Genomic DNA, 12,670 nt, shown 5'->3' with positions numbered 1-12,670 from the left:
TGCCAATGCCTATGTCCAGCAGAGAAGCACTTACAGAAACCAGACCTTCCACCTTCTGCACCCCATAAAGAATTTTGGTCTATACTCCCAGAGGGATAAAGAATAGGGCAACTTCCAATGCAAGGGAAGGGATATGGAATTCTGGTGGTGAGAATTATATGGAATTGTATCCCTCTTATCCTATAATCTTTTTAATCTTTATTAAATCACTAATAAAAAACTAAAATCAATGCTTCTTAAAAATTACGGAAGAATAGTAGATATATCACAATCACCTCTAAAGTTCTGTGACACCGCCCTCCCCTGCAGGATCATTAGCAAAGTCTTAGAGACAATTTGATATATATATATATGTATATATATATATATATATATATATACATATATATATATATATATTTCTGACAAGTTCATGTGTTTCAATTCCTTGTATTCCACAGATGAATGAACCCATCCAGTAGTTATCTTTCACTTCTTTAACTTACTTCACTGAACACAATCACCTTCAGTTTCATTCATTTTGTCCTGGGATACAATGTCATCTTCTTAAAAATTGCTAGATGGGATTCCATTGAATATATGTCCCGTAACAACAACACAACTACTACTACTTCTCTTTCTTTCTTTCTTTTTTTTTTTTTTTTTTTTTATAAATCATCTTTATTTATTGGATAGAGACAGTCAGAAATGGAGAGGGAAAGGGAAGATAGGGAGAGAGAGAGAGAGAGACCTGCAGCACTGCTTCACCACCTGCAAAGCTTCCCCCCTGCAGATGGGGCCCGGGGTCTTGAACCCAGGTACTGCGTACTATAACGTGTGCTCAGTCAGGTGTGCCACCACTGAGCCCTTGTCCCATAACTTCTTCATCCAGTCATTCGCTGATAGGTGTGTAGGTTGCTTCCATTCCTTGGCAGTTGTAAACAAAGCAGCTGCAAACATAAGGATGTTTGTGCTCCCTTGACTTAATGTTTTATGTCCTTTAGGTATTTATGTAGGAATGCTGTTGCAGGGCCATATTCATTTCTCTTCTTCTTTGTTTTACAACGAGCTTGACAATTTTTTTTTTAAATTATTAATTTAATGATTGGTTGAGAACTATACCAGGAATTTTGGGGTTAGAGAAACCTGGGAGAGTTGGGTCCATTTCTTCACTTTTGTTGTCAGTCAGTAATTACTAATATTTACTGTATGATTGAAACTGATTTTTAAAGAAAAGATCTAATTATGTGTCAATGAGAGTGACAGGGAGGGAGAGAGAGCCAGAGAATTACTCTGATGTATGCACTGTTGGGGCTTGAATTTGCAAACCAGGTTCTGCACCGACTCCTAGGTTACTCATGAAAATGCACTTCTGAGACACAGGAAGTGAGTGTACAACTATCATGGCGGTGGCCCTAGTGGCATTAAGGACGAGGACAGCTGCCCTGCTGAATCCCCCTCAGGCTGCTGCTCTTGCTGTTAGATATGCATCCAAGAAGACAGATGGCAGCTCCGAAAACCATGGTGGAAGGTCACCAGGCAAACACTTTGGCATAAAGGAATTAGAGAGTAACTACATTCACGCTGGCAATATCCTTGCTACTCAGCGTCACTTTCGCTGGCACCCAGGTGCCCATGTGGGATTGGGGAAGAACAAGTGCCTGTATGCCCTGGAGGAGGGCATAGTTCGCTACACCAAGGACGTTTATGTGCCCAACCCTAGCAATTCGGGGGCTGTAGATCTGATTGCCAAGCTACCCAGGGGCGCTGTGCTCTACAGGACATTTGTCCACGTTGTTCCTGCCATACCTGAGGGCACCTTCAAACTGGTGTCTATGCTCTAAGCTTCCAGTTGAGGCCGTCAGACAGTGAGACCACAGCCTGGGTGACAGCAGAGTGGAACTAGAAGAAGCCAAAGGTTGAGAATATCAACAAGCCATCCTGAGGAAGAGAAACCCAGTGGTGGCTGCAGAAGATTCTGTGATGAGGTGACTGACTGGGAAACACTTTGGGAGGATTGATTTGGGACCCACAATAAACTTCCTTTGAAGAACCACCCTCCTTAAGACTAATCCATAGTAGAACAGTGTTTGGCAAAACTAAAGAAGAGCCTTTCCTCGTTTACTTTTTCTCTTCAGGTCCCTGTTAAATTTCTTTCCTCCTTCCTTCCTCCTTCCTTCCTTCCTTCCTTCCTTTCTTTTTTCTTAAAAATATATTTATACTTGTTTAATTTGATAGGACAGGGAGAAATTAAGAGGCAGGGAGGTGGTAGAGGGGAGAGAGACACCTGCTGCACTGCTTTACTACCTATAAAGCCTCCCCCTTGCAAGTGGGGATCAGGGGCTTGAACCTGTGGCCATGCACATGGTGGTGCCCCCTCACCCTAGATTTCACTGGGGCTTCATACCTGCACCATGAATCCACTGACCCCAGGAGACTTTTCATAGAGTGTGAAATACAGAGGGTCGAGGAGGACGAGAGACACACAGCACTGCTCCACAGCTCGTGGACCTTGCCCTATTACATACATGGTTTTTCTTTATTGGGGGATTAGTGGTTTGCAGTAGACAGTAAAATATGGTAGTTGGTACATGTGTAGTATTTCTCAGTTTTCCATAACCCCCGCCTAGGTCCTCTTCGGCCGTCATGGTCCAGGACCTGAGCGCTGCCTCCTGCCCAGAGCCCATTACTTTGGTGCAATACACCAAACCACCCGCTTTGCATGATGCTCTCATGCGGCTGTCAGGGGCTTGAAACCAGGCCCTTCACATGATAAAGTGTAAAGCTACCAAGTCAGCTATCTCCTGGCCACCCCACTAATACATATATACACACGTATACACACACACACACACACACACACACACACAGATTCTTTTAAAAGATTTATTTATTTATGAGAAAGAGAGAGGGAGAGAGAACCAGTTGATCTCTCTGGTACACGCATTGCTGGGGCTGTCATGCTTGAGGGTTCAATACTTCATCACCTATGTAACCACCTCCTAGATTTCCCCATTTATACTAAAATAAATAAATAAATAAATAAGTAAATAAGTAAATAAAAAAGAGTGGTGGAGGTAGCATAATGGTCATGCAAAGAGACTCTCATGCCTAAGAAGTCTCCAAAGTCCCAGGTTCAATGCCCTGCACCACCGTAAGCCAGAGCTGAGCAGTGCTCTGGTAAAATAATAATAATAATTAAAATAAAAAATTTAAAAAGAGATATCTAATAATTTGTAAGTCTGAATGTTTTATGTTACAAGCTGGTTAGAGTCCTGGCACCACAACAGCACCAGAAGAGCCTCCAGTGCTTTGGGATCTTCTTTGTCTCTCTCTGTCTCTCTCTGTCTCTTCTGCAGCGGGGTCCCTTCACAGGCGGTGAAGCAGGTCTGCAGGTGTCTATCTTTCTCTCCCCCTCTCTGTCTTCGCCTCCTCTCTCCATTTCTCTCTGTCCTATCCAACAATGACATCAGTAATAACAATAATAACTGTAACAACAATAAAAATTTAAAAAAACAGGGCAATTAAAAAACCACAAGGGCAACAAAAGGGAAACTTAACAAACAATTTTTTTAAAAGAAGAATGCTTTTTGAATCAGCATCTAGTGCAGTTAATGATATCCTTTTAAAGAAATCGCGTCTCTGGTTTAGAGGTTGGGCCAGGAAGACCCTGTCTCTCAGTAATTCCCTAAATGTGTTCTTAAATAGCTTTTCTTGAAAGTAGAAGTCAGTGGTTAAATATGTTTGAGAATCATGGTACATTATATTCCTCTGGATATATATTTTTATTTATTTATTTATTTATTTATTTATTTATTTATTTTTCCCTCCTCCAGGGTTATTGCTGGGCTCGGTGCCTGCACCATGAATCCACCGCTCCTGGAGGCCATTTTTCCCCCTTTTTGTTGCCCTAGTTGTTGCAGCCTCGTTGCGGTTATTATTGCCATTGTTGACGTTGCTTTGTTGTTGGATAGGACAGAGAGAAATGGAGAGAGGAGGGGAAGACAGAGAGAGAGGGGAGAGAAAGATAGACACCTGCAGACCTGCTTCACCGCCCGTGAAGCGACTCCCCTGCAGGTGGGGAGCCAGGGGCTCGAACCGGGGTCATTACGCTGGTCCTTGCGCTTTGCGCCACGTGCGCTTAACCCACTGCGCCACTGCCCGACTCCCTCCTCTGGATATTTTAAAGTACGAATTATCATATTAAAAATTTAATAGTTTTAAAGAAGAGTGAACTCTTGAAAAGGTCCCCCCAAGGGAAACTCTTGCTACAGTATTTCATGCAACTCTTGTCTTCTCTGTTTGGAGGGAGATTGCACTTAGGTATTTATAACCATAAAGTAGAATTTTCTTTCTTTCTTTCTTTCTTTCTTTCTTTCTTTCTTTCTTTCTTTCTTTCTTTCTTTCTTTCTTTCTTTCTTTCTTTCTTTCTTTCTCTCTCTCTCTCTCTCTCTCTCTCTCTTTCTTTCTTTTTTATTTATTCCCTTTTGTTGCCCTTGTTGTAGTTATTATTGTTGTTGTCGTTGTTGGATAGGACAGAGAGAAATGGAGAGAGGAGGGGAAGACAGAGAGGAGGAGAGAAAGATAGACACCTGCAGACCTGCTTCACCGCCTGTGAAGCGACTCCCCTGCAGGTGGGGTGCCGGGGTTCGAACCGGGATCCTTATGCCGGTCCTTGTGCTTTGCGCCACCTGCGCTTAACCTGCTGCGCTACAGCCCGACTCCCTAGAATTTTCAATAGCTCTTTTTTTTATTTATAAAAAGGAAACATTGACAAAACCAATATATCTTTTTTTTTTTAGAAAATACATTATACAACGGAGGTAGATAGCATAATGGTTATGCAAAGAGACTCTCATGCCTGAGGCTCCAAAGTCCCAGGTTCAATCCCCCCGCACCACCATAAGCCAGAGCTGTGCAGTTCTCTGGTAAAAACAAAAATAATAAAAAAAAGAAAATATATTATACATAGTTATTAAGAATAAAATGGAAAATTAGTGAGAATATTATCTGTTTTACAAAGTAAAATGTTTATAATGAACTCATTTTTTAGAAAATTCCCTATGTAGTAGATATATTTTGAAAGCATAGTGTCAAAAGCATAAGCCCTACTACCATCACTTTTAGAGAAATGAGCTTATAAGTCATTTCCGTGGGTTTTAGTTTCTAGCCAGAAAGAATATATGATAGTTAGAATAGGATTTTTTTTTTTTTTTTTTTTTTGGTCAACATGATCAAATTCTTGCAAGAACTAATGAAAGTTAAGGAAGTTTTCTTAGTCTAGAAATAAACTATCTACCATTTACTTTCCTAGATTCTCACAAGGTTGCCTTCTGTCATTCCTATAATTTTCATTGATCTCAATAAAATAGCTAATTGCATAGGAAAATAGTAAACTAATGTCTTTTTTATTTTTTAATAAATATATTTTAAAGATTTTATTTATTTATAAGAAAGGTAGGAGGAGAGAGAAAGAACCAGACATTACTCTGGCACATGTGCTGCCGGGGATCAAACTCGGGACCTCATGCTTGAGAGTCCAAAGCTTTACCACTGTGCCACCTCTTGGACCACTAAACTAATGTCTTGATCACATTTTTTTTAAGTATTTATTTATTTATTTATTTATTTATTCCCTTTTGTTGCCCTTGTTTTTTATTGTTGTAGTTATTGTTGTTGTTCTTGATGTTGGATAGGACAGAGAGAAATGGAGAGAGGAGGGGAAGACATAGAGGGAGAGAGAAAGACAGACACCTGCAGACCTGCTTCTCCACCTGTGAAGCGACTCCCCTGCAGGTGGGGAGCCGGGGGCTCGAACCAGAATTCCTATGCCGGTCCTTGCGCTCTGCGCCATGTGCGCTTAACCCGATGCGCTACCGCCTAACCCCCTTGATCACATTTTTATATTAGCTTTGATTCACTGTGAATTATTTCTTTTGCTACTTTTCCATAAGGTGAGTTCTGTAATGTATTTTATGACTTGAGAAAGTTGAATTTAGCTCAGTAGCTCTTAGGGACACATTCATCACCCAGCCTCTCTCAATCTCTAGTCTTGCTAACATCTCAAAAACTTCAACTGAGTGTTTTCTAGAGTTTTCCTTCTCTTGTTAGTTATGTTTGTGTACATTTGATTTATCTTTTCAAGTCTTTCTTGTATGTGTTTCTGAGGCAATCCTGGTTTTTGGGGCTGTGAATGTTGTGGAAATACAATCACACACCTGTTCAAAAGATATCACTACAGCACACCCACCAGCAGAGTACAGTATTTCTCTGCCAACGTCCAATGGACCCTTCTTCCCATGCAAGCCAGTCCCCCTGTGATTGGCCTCCTGTGATTATCTCAGTTCTACAGCCTCATGTCAGAGTTCTGTCTTCATTTGACTCTGCTTCTTTTCCTTGCTTCATTTACTCCATGTGGGTGAAATAACTCTGTATTTTACTTTCTTTCTTCTTTTATTTATTTATTTATTTATTTTTAATTGCCACCAGAGTTACTGCTGAGGCTCAGTGACAGCACTTTAAATCTGCCTCTCCTGGAAGCCATTTTTTTACCTCCCTCCCTCCTTGCCTTCCTCCCTGCTAACATCTTCCTTCCTCTGTCCCTCCCTTCCCTCCCTTCCTCCCTCCTTCCCTTTCCTTCTTTCCATCTTTCCTTCCTCCCTTCCTCCCTCCCTTCCTCCTTTTCCTCTCCTTCCTTCCTTCCTCCCTCCCTCCCTCCCTCCCTCCCTTCCTTCCTTCCTTCCTTCCTTCCTTCCCTCCTTCCTTCCTATGTTTTTCCCTTCCTTCCTTCCCACCTCTCTTTCTATTTTATTTGGTGGAACAGAGAGAAATTGAGAGGGGATGGGAATATAGAGAGGAAGAGAGAAAGACACCCGCAGACCTGCATCACCGCTTGTGAACTGTGTCCCTTCCATCCCCAGCAGGTGGGAAGCTGGGGCTCGAACCCAGCTTGTGTGTGGTTACCAGGTGCATGTACCTCTCTTTTTCTTTCTTTCTTCCTTCCTTTCTTTCTTTCTTTCTTTCTTTCTTTCTTTCTTTCTTTCTTTCTTTCTTTCTTTCTTTTTTAAAGAAAGTTTCTGAGAGGGTGGGGGTAGATAGCATAATGGTTATGCAAAGAAACTCTCAGGACTAAGGCTCCAAAGTCCCAGGTTCAGTCCCCCACACCACCATAAGCCAGAGCTGAGCAGTGCTCTGGTAAAACAAACAAAAAAGTAAGTTTCTGGGCTGAGGAAATAGCATAGTGGTTATGCAAAAAGCCTTTCATGCCTGAGGCACCAAAGGTCCCAAATTCGATCCTTAATGCTACTATAAGCCAGAGCTGAGCAGTGCTATGCTAAAAACAAAACAAAGTTTTTGTTTGTTTTATAAATTTAATTATTTATTGAATAGAGATACATCAAGAGGGAAGGGGAAGATAGGAAAAAAGAGAGACCTATAGCACTGCTTCGCCCCTTACAAAGCTTCTTCCCCCACCCCCACCTGCAGGAAGGGACGAGGGGCTTAAACCTGGGTCCATGAAGATTATAACATGTGCGCTCTATTGATTGAACCACCTCCCAGACCCCTATATTTGTCTTTCATATAAGCCCCTTTTGTTTTCCTCATAGGTCCACTTTAGTGATAATGATTTCCTTTAATTGTTGTTTTTCTGGGAAATTCTTCAAGACTCCTTCAAACCTGAATGATAACCTAGCTGGATAGAATGTTCACAATTATATATATATATATATATATATATATATATATATATATATATATATATATGTAGTTGTCACCACTGGGGCTTCACCATTCTAGGCTGGCTTTCCTAGACAGACAGACAGATAGATAGATAGATAGATAGATAGAGGTGGTCTGGGAAGTGGCACAGTGGATAAAGCATTGAACTCTCAAGCATGAGGTCCTGAGTTCAATCCCCGGTAGCACATGTACCAGAATGATGTCTGGTTCTTTCTCTCTCTCCTCCTTTCTCATTAATAAATAAAATATTAAAAAGAGAGAGAGATAGACAGAGAGAGAGCGAGACAGAGAGAGAGAGAGAGAGGCAGGGAGAGGAGAAATACCACAGCATTGCAGATTCCTCCAGTATGATGAGGGTCAGGCTCAAACTTGGGCAGGCTATTCAGGTGATCTATTTTGTTGATCTTGGATGGAGTCATGTATTCTTGGGTGTAGGTCTTTTCTTTTTGTTTTTTAATGATTTTATTTATTTATTGATGAGAAAGATAGGAGGAGAGAAAGAGCCAGATATCACTCTGGTACATGTGCTGCCGGGGATCAAACTCAAGACCATGCTTGAGAGTCCAGTGCTTTATCCATTGCGCCACCTCCCGGACCACCACGGTGGAGGTCTTTTCCATTGAAAACTTTAAATATATCCTGCCAGTCCTCTCTTGCCTGTAGAATTTCTGGGGCAGAATTAATCAGTTAATAGTCTTAGTTCCTCTTTGCTCTTCTCTTGTTGCTTTAACGTTTTTCTCAGGGCCTGAGAGGTGGTTTAGTGGATAAGCTGTTGGACTCTCGACAGTGAGGCCCAAGTTTGATACTTGGTCTTGTATGTGCCAGAGTGATGCTTTGGCTTTCTTTCCCACTCATTAATAAATATATAAGTAAGCAATAAAATATAAATTCTGCCTGCCACTTTCATTATGTGCCTTGGTGAGGCTCAGTTTGAATTGATATATTTATTTGGTTATCTTTTCAGAACTATTTATAAGAGAGAGAAAGACAGAGGGAGAGAGGTGGGGGAGAGACTTGCGGACTTGCTTCACAACTTATGAAGCCTTCCCCCTACGGGTGGGGAACAGGGCTTGAACCCAGGTCCTTGTTCATGGTACTGTGTGTACTCACTTGGTTGTGCTGTCACCTGACCCCCCACCCTGAGCATCCTTAAGATGTTTTTGCTGTTCTCTTTAGGAGAGAATCGCTATTTGCTATTTAGCTTGTTGAATTGGGGGTTTTCTTTAAGTTGCTATCTTGGTCCAGTGGTTTGAGGACTTTACTTCCTCATTATGTTTGATGCCCTGTGAAGAATCTGCCTTTGAACCCAGATAGCAGTCTGAATTTTGGGGTTACATGGTGCTCAATAGTCACTAGTAGACATTAGCTTGCTGTGGTGTAGAGTTCACGTGTATTATATGGCTGGGGTCTTTGTACAGGTAGTGAAGGCACTACAGGGCATAGATTTAATAAAGCATTGGATTCTCAACCATGAGGTCTCGAGTTCAGTCCCCGGCAGCACATAAACCAGAGTGATATCTGGTTTTTTCTCTCTCTCACCTCTCTTTCTCATAAATAAATAAATTATTAAATTAAAAATATTTTATTTTAATGAGAGAGATACAGAGAGAAAGATGCAGAAAGAGACCAGAGCACTGCTCAGCTCTAATTTATGGTGGTACTGAGGGTTGAACCTGGAACCTTGGGCCTGAAAGCTTTTTGCATAACCATTATGCTGTCTCTCTGCCCTAGTGCATAGATTCTGACAGGCTGTGTGACCCAGAGTCTTGTTACAGTGAAAAATGAATTCCAGTGCTGTGTCCCTGAGACTTCTGGGAGCAAGAAGGCTAATACTACAGCACGTCTCCAGAATATCTGTGCCAGGGCCTCGGGCAACAAGTCCAGTGCTGTACCTGATAAGCCATCGTCTCTCACCTCAGGAAAGTTTTTTTTTTTAATTAATTTTTTTTTTTTTTTTTTACTATCTTCGTTTATTGGATAGTCAGAAATCAAGAGGGGAAAGAGGGAGATAGAGTAGAAGAGAGACAGGCAGACACCTGCAGCCCTGCTTCACCACTCGCAAAGCTTTCCCCCTGTGGGTGGGGATCAGGGGCTGGAACCTGGGTCCTTGCGCATGGTAACATGTGCGCTCAACCAGGTGCGCTCAGGAAAGTTTTTAACAGTAGTTTCTAGTTAATAGTGAGTGGTTTGGTTTATGATTCTAAGAAAAAACTACTCAGACTCACTTGCACTGGAAGGGAGACGGAAAATCTGAGAGAAGTCCCTTAGGGCAACTCTTCTGCCTGAATGTCCTTTACTGTGCTCCATCTTGAAACACTCAAACTTACACTGTCCATCAGTTCACCTAATCAGCTTGCCAAAAATAAGACGGTGAACCACAAAAATGCCTCCAGTATTTTGGAATAGTAAAGAAATAAGCAGAATGTGAGAATTTTATACTCTACTGCCAGGATGTTTCTGAATTCTGAGCAAGACTGGCTTGTGTGAGTAGTGTACAGTGAGTCTGTTAAACAGTGAGTATTCTCGTAGTGTTTTCTCATGCAGCTTATAGGAGTCAAACCAGCAAAATATAAAAGCATAACAGATTAATTTTTTTTTTACTTATTTATTTTTAACTAGAGCACTGCTCAGCTTTGGCTTTCGGTGGTGCGGGGATTGAACTTGTGACCTGGTGCCTCAAGGCATAACTGTCTCTTGTCTAATGGCTCTATTACTCTGTTTCCTTTCTTTTCTTTTTTAAAAAAATTCATTTGAGAGAGAAATAGAAGTCGAGTGTCACTCTGGCATAGGAGGTGCAGGGAGTCAGACTCAGGACCCACAGATGCAAGTCTTGTGCTTGCTTGCTGAACCTCTCCTCTCTGTTCTCTGTGCTCTTTCTGACTTGCTCGTTTTATAGGGAATCTTGTTGAGCTCACTCACACTGTGATTCCCGGAGGCCTGCCTTTAGCCATGTACTTGCTTCCCTCTTCCTGTCATCCATGACTCTCTGTCTCTCACACACACTCAGTGGTTCCCGTTACTATCTTTGGAGGATTTCTAAATTTTGTGTTAAAGGCCCATATTGACTGTTACTGGCCACGTGCATTTGGACGCCAGCACAGGTGCAGCTTACTAAATTTAAATGAGTTCCCTTTTTAGCCACCTGTATAATCTCACCTGTGCCCCCCCCCATCACAGCCCATCTGCAATTTGACCTATCCTTGTGAAATCTCTCAGTGTATGGCACCTGCTTCTTCTTCTAGCGTTTGCCAAGTGTGTGGCACTACGACTGCTTAAGTCGGACATTTGCAGTTCGTTTCAACTTTCTTACGCATCCTCCAAGCCCTTTGGTATTTACCTCGGAGTGCCTCAGACATCAGTCTCTTCTCTTCTTTTAACTGTGTTTTCAGTCCATGCCTTCATTTCTTTTGACCTCTTTAACTGGTCTCTGTGTTCTTAGTTATACACTGGAATGATTTTCCTTTAATTTTTTTAAAAAATTATCTTTATATATCTGTTTGATAGAGACAGCCAGAAATTGAGAGGAAGGGAAGATAGAGAGGGAGAGAGACAGAGAGACACCTGCAGCCCTCCTTCACCACTTGTGAAGCTTTCCCCCTGTGAGTGGGGTCTGGGGGCTTGAACCTGGGCCCTATACGTGAGAGATTTTTCTGATACATTGGCCTATATATATTTTTTTTATTAAAAAAAGTCTTAAAGTCATCAGCAATAAACGTTACTTGTAGGCAAGTGTTGAATTCTTTAAAAAAATTTTTTTTATTATCTTTATTTATTGGATAGAGACAGCCAGAAATCAAGAGGGTGATAGAGAGGGAGAGAGACAGAGAGACACCTGCAGCACTGCTTCACCACTCACAAAGCTTTCTTCCTGCAGGTGGGGACCAGGGGCTCAAACTCGTGTCCTTATGCATTGTAATACATGTGCTCAACCAGGTGCGCCACCTCCTGCTCCCCCTTTTTTTTAACCAAAGCACTCCTCAGCTCTGGTTTTTGGTGGTACAGGGGATTGAACTTGGGACTTAAGAGCTTCAAGCATGAGAGTCTCTTTGCATAGCCATTATGCTATGTACCCTCTCCTGAATTCCTTATATTATAGGCCAACAAACTCTGGCCCTTGCCTGACAATTGCGACCAAGATGAAGCTCTTGTGTGTTTCTTTAACTTCTTTTTTTAAATTATTCCCTTTTGTTGCCCTTGTTGTTTTATTGTTGTACTTATCATTGTTGTCGTCTTTGTTGGATAGGACAGAGAGAAATGGAGAGAAGGAGGGGAAGACAGAGAGGGGGAGAGAAAGACAGACACCTGCAGACCTGCTTCACCACTTGTGAAGCGACTCCCCTGTAGGTGGGGAGCCAGGGGCTGGAACCGGGATCCTTATGCCCGTCCTTGCGCTTTGCACCACATGCACTTAACCCGTGTGCTACTGCCTGACTCCCAGCTCTTGTGTGTTTCTAAATTCATCCTGTGTCTTTGCCTCTATGTCTTATATGTGCCTTGCTTTTTCACTGTGACTCTTACTCCAAAGGGATGGTTGACCCTTTCATTTATCCTAGATTCTTTTTTTTTAATTCTATACTTTTGGCTCAGTTTTTTTCCTTTAATATGATTTATTTATTTATTACTGGATAAAGACAGAAATTGAGAGGGTAGGGGGAGATAGAAAGGGAGAGTGACAGAGAGACACCTGCAGCCTTGCTTTACCATTCGTGAAGCGTTCCTCCTATGGGAGGGGCCAGGGGCTTGAACCTGGGTCCTCGCACATTGTAACGTGTGCTTAACCAGGTGTGCCACCGCCTGACCCTGACCCTTTCATTCTGTGTGTAACAATTGTAACAACAGTTTCTTGTACCTGTTGATTCATTTCACATTTGGAATATTTTGAAGTTACATTCATTCAAGCGGACTGAAAAATTAGATTTAATTTGAAGATAGGGAACCTAATTTCAACTTA

General features: G+C 41.9%; 2 protein-coding genes across 3 annotated transcripts in view; both read left to right on the top strand.

Moving 5' to 3' along the window:
* The window catches only part of SLC16A10 (solute carrier family 16 member 10), a 155,930-nt gene that overhangs the window by 9,975 nt on the left and 133,285 nt on the right, over positions 1-12,670 (top strand). The window lies entirely within an intron of this gene.
* On the top strand, positions 1,345-2,037 carry LOC103118007 (large ribosomal subunit protein bL27m-like). The gene has a single exon (XM_060190928.1). It carries the CDS (start codon positions 1,383-1,385, stop codon positions 1,821-1,823), a length of 441 nt encoding a protein of 146 aa, XP_060046911.1. The 5' UTR covers positions 1,345-1,382; the 3' UTR covers positions 1,824-2,037.

Source organism: Erinaceus europaeus, chromosome 4, assembly GCF_950295315.1.
Source record: "Erinaceus europaeus chromosome 4, mEriEur2.1, whole genome shotgun sequence".
Lineage (NCBI taxonomy): Eukaryota > Metazoa > Chordata > Mammalia > Eulipotyphla > Erinaceidae > Erinaceus > Erinaceus europaeus.
This window is presented reverse-complemented; position numbering and strand designations above follow the sequence as displayed.